Source organism: Bactrocera tryoni, chromosome 5, assembly GCF_016617805.1.
Source record: "Bactrocera tryoni isolate S06 chromosome 5, CSIRO_BtryS06_freeze2, whole genome shotgun sequence".
In the NCBI taxonomy this organism is placed as follows: domain Eukaryota; kingdom Metazoa; phylum Arthropoda; class Insecta; order Diptera; family Tephritidae; genus Bactrocera; species Bactrocera tryoni.
Window position 1 is genome coordinate 73,246,288 of NC_052503.1, and position 16,149 is coordinate 73,262,436.

General features: G+C 35.9%; 1 protein-coding gene across 1 annotated transcript in view; it reads left to right on the plus strand.

Moving 5' to 3' along the window:
• The window catches only part of LOC120778414 (nuclear transcription factor Y subunit beta), a 194,725-nt gene extending 183,828 nt beyond the window's left edge, over nt 1-10,897 (plus strand). Inside the window, exons 4-5 of the mRNA XM_040110198.1 lie at nt 10,181-10,600; nt 10,857-10,897. Of these exons, the coding sequence (XP_039966132.1) occupies nt 10,181-10,600; nt 10,857-10,897 (461 nt within the window). The remainder of the gene's footprint in view (nt 1-10,180; nt 10,601-10,856) is intronic.
• Nucleotides 10,898-16,149: the final 5,252 nt, after the last annotated feature.

The window sequence follows — 16,149 nt, forward strand, 5'->3', positions numbered from 1 at the left end:
GCGCGCATACACACACACACCCGCGCATATGCAGCATGTGTGCTATGCATTTACTCACCCTCCTTAAATTTTTGCGGTTTTTTATCAAATGCTGCTGCAAATTAAGTCAAGTTGAAAGATAAATTACCGGCCGTTGAGAGCCGCTCTTCAGTTGACACACGCACTCAAACACACACAAAAGCGCGCCCGTTTGCATAGAATTAATTTGCGCAAACAAAAGTGTGGTGAAAAATTAAGCAGACCGTTTTTAATGCCAACAAAGAAAAGCGCGTAAATGACGAGTGAAATAAAAAAAAATACAAAAACAAGAAGAATACTGGTATACCCTCTATAAGTGAAGCAGTTTCCATACAATCACTAGATTTTGAACGTTCAGTTTATATGGCAGCTCTATGCTGTAGTAGTTCGATGTAGAAAATTTTTTAGGATATTATAGGGTTGTATTGAAAAATGATATGTGCCAAGTTTCGTGAAGATATCACGTCTCATAAAAAAGTTTTCCATACAAGATCTTGATTCCGATCGTGCAGTTTGTATGACAACTATATGCTATTGTGATCCGATCTCTAAATTTTTTCCAAGTATGATAGGGTTGCCTGGGAAAATAATCAATGTAAAATTTCGTGAAGATATTTTGTCAAATAAAAAAGTTTTCCATACAAGATCTTGATTCCGATCGTGCTGTTTGTATGACAGCTATATGCTATAGTGATCCGATCTCGAAATTTTTTCTAAGTATGATAGGCTTGCCTGGAAAAATAATCCATGTAAAATTTCGTGAAGATATTTTGTCAAATAAAAAAGTATTCCATACAAGATCTTGATTCCGATTGTGCAGTTTATATGACAGCTATATGCTATAGTGGTCCGATCTCGAAATTTTTTCCAAGTATGATAGGGTTGCCTGGGAAAATAATCCATACAAAATTTCGTGAAGATATCTCGTGTCATAAAAAAGTTTTCCATATAAGAATTTGATTCCGATCGTGCAGTTTGTATGACAGCTATATGCTATAGTAATCCGATCTAAAATATTTTTTCTTATATCGTAGAGCTGCTTAAGAGAATAGTCCGCGCTAAATTTGGCGAAGATATCTTGCAAAACCAAAAAGTTTCACCTACAAGGAATAGACTTAGATCGTTCAGTTTGTATGGCAGCTATATGCTATAGTCATCCGATATCAGCGATTCCGGCAAATAAGCAGTTTCTTCGAGAGAAAAGGAGGTGAACAAAGTTTCAGAACAATATCTCAAAAACTGAGCAATGAGTTCGCGTATATACGAGAGACGAACGAATGGACGGATACCATAGATAGACAGACATGACTAAATCGACTCAGCTTGTAGTCATCCTGAAAATTTATATATAAATATTTGTTATGGTATCTCCGATGTTTCCTTCTGGATCTCACAAACTGCGTGTCAAACTTAATATACATACCTTGTTCAGGGTATAAAAAATAAAGAAATGTAAAATAAAATCCGAATTGCATGAGTTCGCAAACAAAGCGGCCAAATTGCGTTCACATACGCACTGATTGTGCGTACTGGAGTGTAATAACGCGTGTGGCGGTTTTGTTGCGTTTTGCTGCATGGATTTGTGATTTCATCTCAATTCTTTGTTGTCCGAGGTAACAAATTGCATTTGCAACAAAGCACGTAAATAGAGGCCGCGGTAAGCCGAGCTATACTTTGTGGACTTCGTGGGGTGCTATTGAGGGCAGATGGACGCAATTTGGTTGAGAGAAAGCGTTGCGGCACACAAGACAAATTGAACAGGTCAAGGAGCGCAACAGAAAGAGAGTTTATGGTGAAGAATTTTGAAAAATTTGGTTTGATGGGCGATTCCAAGTTTCAATGCTTTGAGTATTTTTTGGATGCCATTGAATAAGAAATTCTAGTTAAAAGACTAATTTTGTGAGGAAATTGTACCGAGTTTCAAAAAGTCTACCCATCAGCTGAGTAGTCGAAGAAACTCTGCAAACTATTGCTTTTTCTAGACTTTAACTATATCCGACGAAGGGATTTAACACGTGTGCTTCGGTTTCAATCGCTTCTGTCTGAAGTTTTCTTTGTCTGTTCTGTTCCTTCTCAACTTTTAGCATATTTTATATTAGACACCATATTCAATACTTTAGATGCCTTAGCCATTGAGCCTTTAATATCACGGTGTCATAGTTGTCTATTTTTGAACGGTTGAACACAGTAGAAGTTGATATATAGCCTTGGAAGTTCAAAACTGCCGTCATTTAAATGTACAAGGTTTTTCTGACGAGAGTATATAGGACCCCAGATTTTGCCAAGAGAGATTGGCGAGTAAATTTCAAATTTTAGTTTCAAAAAGAAAGAAAATTTGGAAAATAAAAAAAAAAATTCAACTTGTTTGAGAGAGATATAATTATATACGTGTACGCGGAATGAGGATATTTACTAGTAGAAGCCCTAACGAGGAGAGAATATACATAGATAGTGAAATGGAAATAGGAATAGGAATAGGAAAGGCATGGAAAGGAAAGGGCTGACAAAGAAAGTATAATTTTAAATATAAGGATAAGGAAAAGAAATGATTAAGGATAAGGAAAAGAAAGGATAATGTTAAGGATAAAGATATGGATGTGGATAGGGGTAAGCATAAGGTTAAGTATAAGGATAATGACAAGGATAAGCATAAGGGTAAGAATAAGGATAAGGATAAGGATTAGGATAAGGATAAGGATAATGGTAAAGAAAAATATAAGGATAAGGATAAGGAGAGGGATAAGGATAGATATAAGGATAAGGATAAGGATAAGGATAAGGATAAGGATAAGGATAAAGATAAGGATAAGGATAAAGTTAAGGTTAGGGTTAAAGTTTAGTAAAGGTAAAGGTTAAGGTTAAAGTTAAGGTCAAGTTTAAGGTTAAGGTTAAGGCTAAGGTTAAGGTTAGAGCTAAGTTAAGGTAAAGGTTAAGGTTAAAGTTAAGGTCAAGGTTAAGGTTAAGGTTAAGGTTAAAGTTAAGGTTAAGGTTAAGGTTAAGGTTAAGGTTAAGGTTAAAGTTAAGGTTAAGAATAAGGATGAGGATGAGGCAAAGGACGAGGATAACGATAAGGATAAAAAAGACAATGATAAAGATAAAGACAAGAAAATAGAAAGAAAAAAAATACAACTAAATTAAACTAAATCAAACGAGTATTCGAGAATAGAATTCACGTCAATTCAAATGAGAAAAACATTAAAAAGGGGAAAAAACCAAAAAAAATGATAGTTAAAATGGAAAGAAATTAGAAGAGAAGGGACCTTGAAAACAAATAATGTATCGAAAATCCAAAAACTTGAGTACTGAATACTATACCAACCAAATTTGAAAACATACGGCTACCTGATTTTACTATTGTTTCGTGTTAGTAATACTTTATTTCAAAAAAAGCAGAAAAAATTCGCATTTTATTTTTTCTAATTCACCAGACTAGATTTTTATACAAGAAAAACAAAAAAAAAAGAAATATTTCCAATAAATAAATTTGTCAAATTTTTACAACACAATTGCGCTTGTGTTATACAATATCTAAGATATGTAAAAGTATGTGTAAATGTATTTATGCTTTGTGCCACATATGAGCATTCAATGCAAATTACTCTATTTACGCAAATTTTATTACCAACATTTTTTCTTGCCACCGTTATTTTTTCACTTTCTTATTTATGTCACCGGCGAATGGCGCAAAGCCAAGACATTTGAACCCTTTCACTTGCCGCATACTTTCATCTGCTTTTATTTTGGTGAACAATTTGCAAAATAAATGTGCGAAAATAGACGATAAAAGGCTAAGCGGCAAGCGGTTGGTCACACATGGCGTTAAATGCGCCTGGGGATATGCTTATGCATTTGGCTAAATGTATGCTAATCTCGCTGGCGTTATGTCTTGTGCACACACACACATAGGTATGTATGTATTTCGTGCATTTGAGATTTTGTTGGGCGCTGTGGGACTTTCAATTTCCGCACTAAATCAGCCAATTTTTGAAAAATGTTTGTTTTTTTCTCTTTTTTATGACAAAGAATTCGGCGTTGTGTTGTTGTTTGCGTGCTTTGTGCTTTTCTCTGCTTTTCCCTGCTTATTTGTGCGTGTTTTCTATTGTATTTAATAGCTTCCTTTGCTGCGAAACAATTTGCTTTTCACCCTTTTGTGCGCCTTTCAGCCATTTATTTGTCACTTTTGTCTATTTTGCTTTTGCAGCTCCCAGCTCATATATGTGAATATATGTGTATGTGTACTATACATACATATATGTACAGTAAGGTATATCTTATGGCTTTTGTGCGCTTTTACGGCAGATTTGTTGGTAGTTATACGCCATTGTAAATCGAAATTTCACGCCATTATCTACGCTAAACGACCGCTCGCCTCAATAAGCAATCACTGTGATTGAACCTCACATGCCATGGCTAGCAATTTGCAGTGGCTACTTAAATATGCACATATAGATATAGATATAAGAATATTTTTAAATTCTGTTGTCAATATACATATGTATGTATATACTTTTCTTTAAAATAAAGTTGTATGCTCAGTAGTCTATGTCATAATCGAGGACACATATCCTTGCTGGTGCAGAAATCTACTTTGTATGATAGCACAACAATTTGAAAAGTTTTCCATTGAAGCACTTGATTCCGATCTTTCTATCTATCGCCGATTCTGACAAATACATATATAAGTAACTTATTCGTCAGACCGCAAATAATCCCACTTGGAGTGCCAGAGACGTTTATCTCAGAACTCTAAAATATGGATCAAGCCAGCTACAAAATTATTGTAATATCTACTCTATCCAATTCACCGGAGTAATTGAAAGAGTATGGCAGACCAGATGCTTCAACTTTAGTATGGCGAAAGCTGAACAGAGAAGCCGAAAGTATCTAGTATCTTTAGTCTCACTCAGTGAGTGCCAATAGGATAGTGTCCTATAGAACACCTATCGTGTCTGCTATGTGTACCTTGCTAAGAACTAGTAGTTCCTTGAACCATTTAGATCCAGAGCCAGAATTAGCACAAATGCTGGTTGCGCTAACCAACGATTGCTGAGCTCGCGCGTGGCCCATAAATATAAATATAACACACGGGGGGATGTGAATAAGGGTCCCCTTTCTAGCGAGCTCAACGGCTCCACAATTTCTGACGTTTCCGCTGCGACTAGGTATCTGCATAATACCTTATAATAATGATTTCTCACGTCTTATTCCTAAAATCCTTAACCTTTCAAAGATGATGTAAACAAGGGAAAAAGGAGAAAAAAAGGTATGAAAAGGAATGAAAGAAAGAAAAAAGCTAAGATAAGATAAGATAAGTTAAGTTAAGTTAAGTTAAGTATAGTTAAGTTAAGTTAAGTTAAGTTAAGTTCAGTTCAGTTAGGCTGTTATTAGTTAAGTTAAGTTAGTTCAGTTAAGTTAAGTTTAAGTTAAGTTAAGTTAAGTTAAGTTAAGTTAAGTACTATATCGATTAAGTTAAGTTAAGTTAAAATTAAAAGTTAAGTTAAGTTAAGTTAAGTTAAGTTAAGTTAAAGTAGTTAAGTTAAGTTAAGTGAGATTAAGTTAAGTTAAGTTAAGTTAAGTTAAGTTAAGTTAAGTTATAGTTAAGTTAAGTTAAGTTAAGTTAAGTTAACTTAAGTTTAGTTAAGTTATGTTAAGTTAAGTATAAGTTAAGTTAAGTTAAGTTAAGTTAAAGTTAAGTTAAGTTAAGGTTAAGTATAGTTATGTTATGTTAAGTTAAGGAAGCTGAAAAACTTGAAGATTTTCTATTTTGTTCTGAAAGCCTCTCTGAAAAAAATTCTCTATCTCTTAATATCCTTACCAAATAATAAAGCAAAAACTTGATAACATAAGAGTCTAAAAAATAATTTCCATCCACAATTTTTAATTTAATTATCCACAATCTCCCAACCCGCCACCAGCTTAAAAACCGCAAATCACCATTGAATAGTATATTTTCTACTTACAACATACACCACCTGCCCTTCGCCTACTTGCTCGCCGATTTGCCACCCGTTAAGCGTGGAGAAAATACCATTGTTGCACGTGCACAAGAGAGCGCCAAAAATTTTTACTTAGCGGCAAATTAAAAATTCAAACAATGTGTTGATGCTTCACACCCGACATCCAAGCACCAATACATGCAACAAAATATGCTCATACATATGGATTTATGTATGCATGTATACATATAAGCGCGCATAACTTTAGTTGCTTGCCACACGCGTGCCGCAACTTTCGTCTAATGCGAGTACATAAGCATAATTAATATGCAAAAACAACAAAAGCGCAAATGCTGCCTAACAAGCAGCCACCACACCACTTAAATCAACATAACGTCATACGCACACCCACACATGAATACACACACATACCTGTACACACGCGCACATGTTTATGTGAAGAAATGTGCTGTAAGCCGTTTGAAAGTGTTGCTGCTGCCAACAACACCAACAACAAGTGCAACTCTGCTGCTGTCTGTTGCTGATTTGGCTGTTAGATGGGCCGCTGGCGGGCTTTAGTAGCGACGCATGTGGGGGGGCGGCGGAGCTCATACTTTTCAAAGCCGATTTGCATGTTTTTGTTGCTGTGCCCATGCGCTTACGTTCGCTTTGTTTGACCAGCAAAAAAGGTTACATTTGCAGCTTCATTATCACAGCTTCCGCGTCATCATTTCCGGCTGTAGAACCCTCTTTTATTTTATTATTATGAATATCCATATAAAACTTTGCATAATTCATTCATATTCTAGCGCGTCATATTCATGCATATACTTATGTAAATGTATGTATATATATACATATATATGTATATGTCAAGTATTATATGCCTTTACTTATATGCGTTATTTCTGCCCTTTCATACGAATTTCCATTCAGTCATATGAAATAACAAGTTTTCATGTATTTGTGATTGTAGAGAAAGCTTAGTAAGCATATGTGGTATATTTGTATGTAGTGCGGGTTCACTAAAAGCGCTTTAAAGTCTCTATAGCTCGCATCTGAATCTAAATAAAAACATTGGAGTTTCTTTATGACATGAATTTAGTGGTTACAAGGACCCCGGTAGACTGCCCTTCGTTGGGTCATTTGAAGCCCTCTCAAAGCTAGAGACAAGTTATAACTAAAGAAAATAAGAATATATAAGATATAAGAACATTTTCGACGAATTCACTTCAACCTATGCAACAAAAAAGTTTTAGAGATTTTTGCTCGCCAAGTTTCTCAAAAATCCGATACAAATTATAGTAAAACTGGTACCAGTAAAACCCCCTTTTGTTCTCTTCTATTTCAAACCATTATTTTTTCGAATATGCCAGAACGATGCTTACTTAAGAGTTCTGGATATTATAAGGACAAGATTCTCTAGAATTCCAAGTGGTATAGTTGGTAGTCTTAATATTATCAGCCCATTTAATTAGCCTAACTAAACCTATGCCAGAGGTTCATACGATGACAGTTCATCCAAAAAGCTCACAATAATATATGTACATATGTATATTGTACCAACAATCCCATAAATAATCTGATGCAAACCATCACTTCATTCCAAGTAAGTCAGAGTGTTATCAGATGAAAGCTCAATATTTCCATAAAGAATCTTATGAAAATCATTACTTTTTTTCTGGTATGCCAGAGTGTTATCAAATCTGAGAAACTAAACCATCACTTTTTCAAAGAGAGCCAAAGTGTTATCAGATGAAAGCTTATCTTGAAAGCTCTCAAGAATATTTGTATATTGTGCCAACTTCTATAAAGAGTCTAATAGAAACCATCACTTATTTTCAATTATGCCCGAAAAATGTCAGATGAAAGTTCATCCAAAAAGCTCTCAAAAATATATCTACATACATACTTATGAATAATGTACCCATAATTCAAAAAAAAATCTTATACAAACCATCTCTTTTTTGGCAATTGTGTTATAGAAATGTATATTGAAAGCTCATCTAAAAAGCTTTCAAAAATATACATACATTTGTTTATTTTACCAACATTTTGAATTAATATCGTTGTTTCAATTAATGAGTAGAGCCTCTTCGAGAATTTCAAATTATTTGACGGTCTTATATTGTTGAAGAGAGATGTTGATTTAAAAATTTTTTAGAAAACCATAGGATTTAAAAGTGTTCTCAAGTCTACATAATCAAGTAATCGGTGGTTAAAAGATGGAAGATAAAACAAAATGAAGAGAAATTGTGAACTAAACGGCATAAATGGCATTTCCCACCATTTAAAAATATATGTCATAAAGTTGTTGAGAATTATAAAGTCATTTATTTAATGGGTGAAATAGGGAGTATGTTTTGTGGAAAAATATCTGTAAGGTAAGAAGAAAAGAAAGATATCAGTAGAAACAAGAAAACAAAATAAGTAGAATAAGATAGATAATCTTGAGAAAGAGAAATATACAAGAAGAAACAGAGAGAGAAAGTTGAAAAAACCGTAAAGCTGCTATTTTACGGGCGATATAGGGAATAAGTTCTGTAAGCAAATTATTTGTAAGGTAAGAGAAAGGTAGAGGGAGAGAGAAAGTTAAAGGGTTGAAAAGAACCAAAAAAATAAAATAAGTGGAAAAAAATAGTGAGTTAGAGAGAGTAAGGGGTTAAGAGTTAGAGAGAAATTCTGGAAAGGACATAATATTGAAAAAAGTCGTAAAGCCATTTATTTTACGAATTAAATATGAAATACGATGTTTAAAAAAATAATTTGTAAGGTAAGAGAGAAAGGAAAAGTAATTTAGGGAAACAAGAAAATAAAACGAATACCTACATTACTATATATAGAGAGAAAGAGAGTCAAAAAACAGATAAGAGAGAGGGAGAGTCAGAGAGATACAAAGGATACAAAGCAAGCTAGAGAGATAACATCCAAAAAAGTGTATCGCATAAATAGAGCTGAGAGAGAGATACAAGGAGATAGAGACAGAGAGAGAGTAACTTGGAAAAAAATTATACCGTAATAGAAAGATATTTTTTTTTATTTTTAGAAAGATAAATTTTTAAATATTTACCCCCTTTGAAAAATTTTTGGTAACACCAGTGCTTCCTCACTCACGGTTTTCATGAGCCCGCGCATTATACCGTTACAATTTTATGCATGTGGGTATGGTGAATGGCAACGAAAAAGCACACGTAAAATGATTTAATTGCAGTGACATTAACATATTTTCACTGCCACTAGCTGGCAACGCTATTTACGCACACACATATTACATACATACGCACATGCATTTATTCAAGGCTCTAAAATGAGCAAATTTTGGTAGATTCAAGGTAATGTAACCAGATTTTGGCATATCTGGAACTTATTTAAAATTTAAAAAAGTTTTTCAAACTTCTCATCTTCTCAATTAATTTAATGTAAAAAAATTATTTTGTAGAATATTTAATTAATTAATAAAATTTTAATTTATTTAATTAGAAAAATTAATTGAATTTAAAAAAATTAATCGTGCAAAATATTTCAATAATTTATCACAATTTAATTGTTAATCATTTTAATTAAAAAAATTATTTTTTAGAATATTTAATTAATTAATAAAATTTTAATAATTTAAACAAAAACAAACAAATTAAAATTTTAATAAATTTAACTAAAAACATTAATTTCGTAAAATGTTTAATGAAGTTTAGTAATTAATTTAATTAAAAAATAATAATTTTATAAAATATTTTATTATTTAAACAAATTTTTATAAAACTAATTTCAAAACTGTTTTGTAAAATATTTCAGTACGTAATAAAATTTTAATTATTTCAAAAATTAATTTTAATTTTATTAATATTAAAAAATATGTATGGAATATTTCAGTAATTAACCACATTTAATTTCTTTAATTTATTAACATATTTTAATAATTAATTATTAATCAAATTTTAATTAATTTAATACAACTTTTTTTGTAATAATTTTTCAAATTTTAATTAAATTAAAATAAAAAATAAATTTTGCTAATTATTTCACTAATTAATCAAATTTTAATTAATTAAGTTTCCAAAATATTCCAATATTTAATAAAATTTTAATTAATTTAATTAAATAAAATTTATTTCTTCAAATATTTACAATTTGTTAATTAAAAAAATTAAAATTCAAAATATTTAAATTTCTGAAATCAATATTTACCTTTAAATTAACATTTCTGTTGCGCTTGCCTTCCATTGCAGGGAAAACACGTCATTTCACGGTGAACGGTTTTAATACGCATGCACAGCAGCAACAGCAACAACAACAAGTGCAACTGCAAAGCCAGAGTGACGTGCGTAATATTTACAATAATCCTTATACGCCACCAACAGCACCGACAACAACATTAAGCCAACAGCAACAGCAAACACATCGCTTGCAGCAGCAGCAACAACAACAGCAATTGTTGTACAAATCTATTGCCAGCGGTGTTGTTGGAAATAGTGGCACGAATCAATACGATTACCCACCAACGCCAGCGAGTGAACATCAGCATCAGCTACAACAGCAGCAACAACAATTGCAACAGCAACTTCAGCTACAACAACAGCAGCAGCAACAACAACAATTGAGCAACGTCTTGGAAGCAGATAATAATACCTTCACCAGTCATAATAAAGGTAGGACAGACAAAAATATATATTTTTCGAATTATTAATGCTATACAATAAGGTGGCAAGGTATTATATGGGTACAGGGTCAGTTAAAAGTAGTTAGTAGTATTTTTGAGTTCCTACGAATACTTGTGAGATCTAAATTTCAGAGTTTCTTCAAAAAATCTGGAAATCTTCCGTTTAAAGGTTTGAGATCGGAGGTCAACTGGAAGGTTGAAGAGGGAGTATTCAGTCCGGAGCTCTCAATGAACTCTTGTTTTAGACTGTCAGTCCACTGTAGTGGAGTATGCTGTATCAAAGTAGCAGATAAGAGAACGGAAAAGGGGTTTCCTTTCGGACACTGTATCTACCAGCACTTGGGGGGCAGTTAAAAACCTTTAGTCCAAGGAACTGGTAGCTCTACGCTTGAAATGTCGTCTCACAGTTCCCTTATACCGAGTTTCTGATGATTGCTCTCAGAGATTAAAAGTGCAAGTCGAGTAGAAACCCGTTTAGCTGTCAGTTTTGAATCTAGCTTCCCGAAGTCGAATCATCCTTATACTTAGTGACGGGCATATTTTGTTGCACAGAGACGGGTGCGTATCTTTACTACTAAAAGGTAGTGGTTCGATTCGATATAAGGTGCTCGGAGGGTACGCACGTCAAGGACACCGGGGACTTGTTGTCCATCTATCACAACACGATCGACCTGGTTTTGAGCTTGAACCAAATAGTTTGACGAATTTACTTGTGATGGAATCTAATACTATAGACGACTATTTTTTGGTCCCATGCGAAATCTCAGACTCAACCTATTTGCGATGGTTTCGCCATTTTTTTTTACTAAATTTTGCGCCTTTTTTGCTCACTTTGACCCTAAAAAGTCACAAAAAGCCCTAAAATGGCAAAATTTTGACCTCGTGGTAGGTGCTTTTCTCGCCGCCTAGACGCTCATCTAAAGCATTTTTGGTCCTATCGTCCTTCTCTTCCATCAGGACCTGGGCACAAATCAGTGTTATGTTGAAAAATGTTGCTTGAATGCAGATTGTGGCTAGACGTTCGTCAACCGAAGTGAATACCAGGTCTCGACGGCTGAGTCTTTCTCGCATCAAAAGTCACATCGACTTACCCGTCTGCTTCCCTGTTCCGTCCAAAGCATTTCTTGGACGCCGACGATGTCAGGATTTACTGTTATGAGAATATCGACCAGCTGGGTAGCGACACTGTTCCAAATTAGTAGTATAAAGTTTTGCTTGCTGCAATACCGACGATCGCCTGCAGCGCATTTCTGGAACTGCAATTAGATTTCAGCGATCCCTTAAGTCGAATATGGAATAGCTCCGCTGTAGCTTCCGCTCTTTTAGCCATTACTTCAGACTCCACATGGGTTGATGAGAACTCAAGAGTAAGAATTTAGTATAGTTCAACGAAGTTAACTGCTTAGCCAGAAGCATGACTACAGCCCATTATACACCGCATTGGGTTAAGTTGGGTTATTCTTGTAATATACTGCCCGCCTATCACGTTATACATCGATCTACCGGTCCTTAGTAATGCCAGATGGAGGTTCAGTTCAATTTCAAGTGAAGTATTCGTCATACACCCCTTGCTTGCTTTACTCGACTTAGATGAACGAAAATTATATCTTTTTGAACAATCCACCATAACAGTGCCGCTGAATATCAAAAATAGTCTCTCATATGTGTTTTATTGTAGCAGAAACTCTGTTTTTAGGATCAGAGTTAATTCAAGCTCATTATTCTTCAGCTTCATTGCCTCTAAAGTCCCAAATCACACCTAAAATAATTCTGTTTTTCTTGCCCAATGAATTTCCCTCCAAATATACGACTTCTGCTTAAAGACCTGCCGGCCCACAGCACTCAAGCCATAACTTGATGAACAGCAATAAAAATCCAACATCTAACATATTCTCAGTCTTTTCTTACCCCACGGACATTCATTTTCCCATTTTGGGCGTGTCGAATTGGGCGTGTTGGTCGCTCGCTTGCGCTAATCAATTGATTGCGTTTTCATGCGTATTGTTTAAATTGCGCGCAACAACAACAACAACTGTAACAGCAACACACATTCACATATGCTTCGGACACAACAAATTTACTTCGTTGGACACTAAACGCAAATTGCAAATCCCTCATGCCCACGCCTTGCCCCCTCGCTTCAGCTGTGTTTATATAAATAGGCATTTCCTTTGTGCATACAATTTAACTGTTGTCCTGTCGTTTTATTTGCCCTCATCTATGTCTGTCTGTTTGTTTGTGTTTGTGTCGCATTTTACAGTGCAGATTTCCGGCGAGATTCCCAATTAGGATAATCTTAAATGGCAGTGCAAATATTGGCAATAGGCGCATTCGTTCCGGCCATTCGATGAAATGCGACATGCGAAAATTAACGACGACGACGACGGCGATGCAAAAACAAATACAAATACATGCCTGACTTGTTGGTGACCACCCACAATTTATGGTCGAGCAATTTTAAGCGGCTCCGCAGTTCATTTGCTCCCCCAAAACAATTGAGTTTATTAGAGAGCGTTCTGCGTACCAACACTACGTCGGTTTCTTTGAAATATGTCTGTCTGGCTTTTGACCCACAGCCTCTACATTTATTAAGCGCAGTGCCTGCATGTATGAGTGAGTGTATTTCAGCATAAGGGACATTGTCACCGGCCTGTTATCTCTGCTTATTTGCATTGCGTATTTTATATTTAGAAAACTCACGCCACTGTGTCTTCACCCAGAACGTATGTGAATGCGTTCTTCTGCAAATTTTTGTCAATTTATGCAAGGTTCTTTACTGGAGGCGGCCTGTCTGGCTCGTACGTCCAAGTGTTTTCAATAGTTCTGTTGTTCGAATAGAAAATTTCGCTCTCTTCAATAATCTTTTATGTATTTCGTTCCATTTGATAGAAATTTCGCTTGACTTTTCGAGGTATTGCCCATCGCTAATCACAACTTATTCCCATCTTGATGGCAAATCTCGAAGACATTTTTCAATGTTGTTTTGGGAGTGAAACTGCTCCTGCGCCAGACCATGTGCCATCGAACGAAAGAAGTAATTATCGGACGATACAATACCTGGAGAACAGATATAGCTGATGGGGTAGGGCTTCCCATTTAAGCGTTTACAGGCACACTTTAATCGGTTTGACAACGTGAGGCCGAGCGTTATCTTGCAGCAGAATCACATTTTCGTATTTCTCCTGGTATTGACGCCGTTTTCTGCGCAGTGCTCGGCTCAATCGCTTCTTTTGAAGTCGATATCGTTCTCCATTGCTGGTTTGGGCCGCGCTAAGTAGCTCATAATAAATAATGCCAACCTGATCCACCCAAGAACACAGCGTAGCAGCGTGAATATTCGGCCGAGGCGAGTTTAGGAGCACGTAAAGACCGAAAGTGGTTCTTGATTTCAAGATGAAAACTTTTGTTCACTCAATGAAACACATTCCTCATTCAAGCTGGGTTTGATAATACATTTAAGCTTAGGGTAGTAACCAATTTGTTTCCTTGTAAATTTGCGGAACAATGGGTTTCGGTCTCTTCAACTAAACAGGCTCAATGCCGCAGTTTAAAGTTTCCTCCTCATGCGAGAACATCGTTCAGTATGTTGTTCAGAAGATTATTCAAAAGATTCAGTAGGGTCACTAGAAGAGCACATTACTAAAACTTTAAGTTTCTTCATTTTGCGAGAACTTCGTAGAGCATGTAATTCCCAAGTTTATGCAATAGATCAAGCACGAGTTTAAGCTTCACATTTTGGGCTGGGTGTTAGGTAAAAAAGCGGTACAAACAAAATCTTGCCCTACCAGAACTACAAAAAAGATTCAAAATTTGGTTTCTGAATGAACCTAGCCCTCAGCAGAATGAGAACGGCTAGGAGCTCCGCTAGCTTCTTTCGGTTCAGTACTGGATGGTAGAGTCTCTGAGCAGCTCAGCAAACGTTGGTTAGGTTAGATTAATCTGGTAGACTAATGAGCATAGACCGGTTTTGGTCCTTTGCCATATAGATAGAGTCCCAGGTAGATCGTTCTGCCGTATTTTGATTTTCCTTAATTTGCATGGGCTTACCAATCACGTTTTCGGGTGACAGCTGTACAAAACTTTTGGCAATCTCGTCCACTATTTCACAGTTCTCGATGTTTTTGTGACCTGTCAGTCATCAGAATTGAAGTCGCTGGGTTCTGGCTATACTTACCACTGCTACCCTGCTTAACAAGGCTTTTTTCGCTGATATGCCAGGTAGAGGTTGACTTTGGATTTGTCTGCTGATACATTAAGACCTCTACTTGATATTTACTGTAGTGGTCCGTCAGCTTAAAGGGCTGCCTTATATGTAACTCTGGATAGTATCTTTCCGCACTAACTCTGCCCTCCATTTACCAAGTGTATAAGGTATGTATTTATAAAGGTCAATATTGAAAGAATATCTTTATAAGTTTATTCTTGGACTACCTAAGCCATGACAAGTTTCTGGGCACCCAAACAGTTACTTGGATATAATTGTTGTTGTTGTTGCTTTCAAGGATGCCTAATGCCCATTAGTATTGCAAGGATTATCTAAGTTGTCGTCGATGTCATCCAACGGACGGCTCAAGAAACGTGCTGTTTCGACGGGGTCGGATGAAAGGAAGAGGTGTGTCAGATAAGTGAGGCATTCAAAGAGGTGGCCAATGAATATTTCGGGGTTTATTCTGGATAGGTAACAGTTTAACCTACTACAGTATTCAGAACGAAGCTGCTCAAGGGCCACTTTCGTTTCTCGCAGCAGCTCAAGAACTTTGTCTGCAATGGGTTGGCTCCAAGTACGCCATTCACTGAAAGGAAGTCAAAGAAGGAGTTGATGGCTCCACTGTGAACGGCGGTAAGTGCTTGTCGGAAGTGAGTTGCGAAGTCTGGTCGGTGTATTGTCTGATGTCTTCGACGTAGTTGAGGAATGACGTCTTGTTGCTCCAAGGAGACGGTTCCGCACTCTAGCAGGAACTTGGATATAGTATCAGGTATAAATGGACCGATCTTATGGACTTAGTGGAACTGATAATAAAATTAGATTTTAACGATCCATACACTCTCACGGATGCCTTTTTCTTTCTTTCTCATTTTTGGCTTTACATGAATTCAATATACTACAGCCGAACAGAGATAGGGAGCAACAGTCACTTTATAAGCGCCGAAAATTAACACGAACACAAACATACACACACACTAAGACAACATGCCACCCACTCAACATGCAACATGCAACAGCATAAGGCATACAATTTTATGATGTGTCATTTGAACTGTTGCGCTTGGCGTGCACAGCAATCACAATGCTTGTTGTTGTAATGCATTAAATATGAGTTAGTGTTTGTGTGCTGGCATAACCGTTATCTTGTCGAGATCGTAAGGAGGCGTGTGCACATAAAAAATCAGCGTAACTTTCGCTTGCAACAGCGTCTAGGCGGCATAATCCAGTTGCCAAGTTGCACGCATACACCCACAGTCACACTGGTAGCGGCTCGCCATTTAGCTACAACGTGCGTTTGTCACTGTGCGCCACAGTTGGCAACAGCCTGCCGT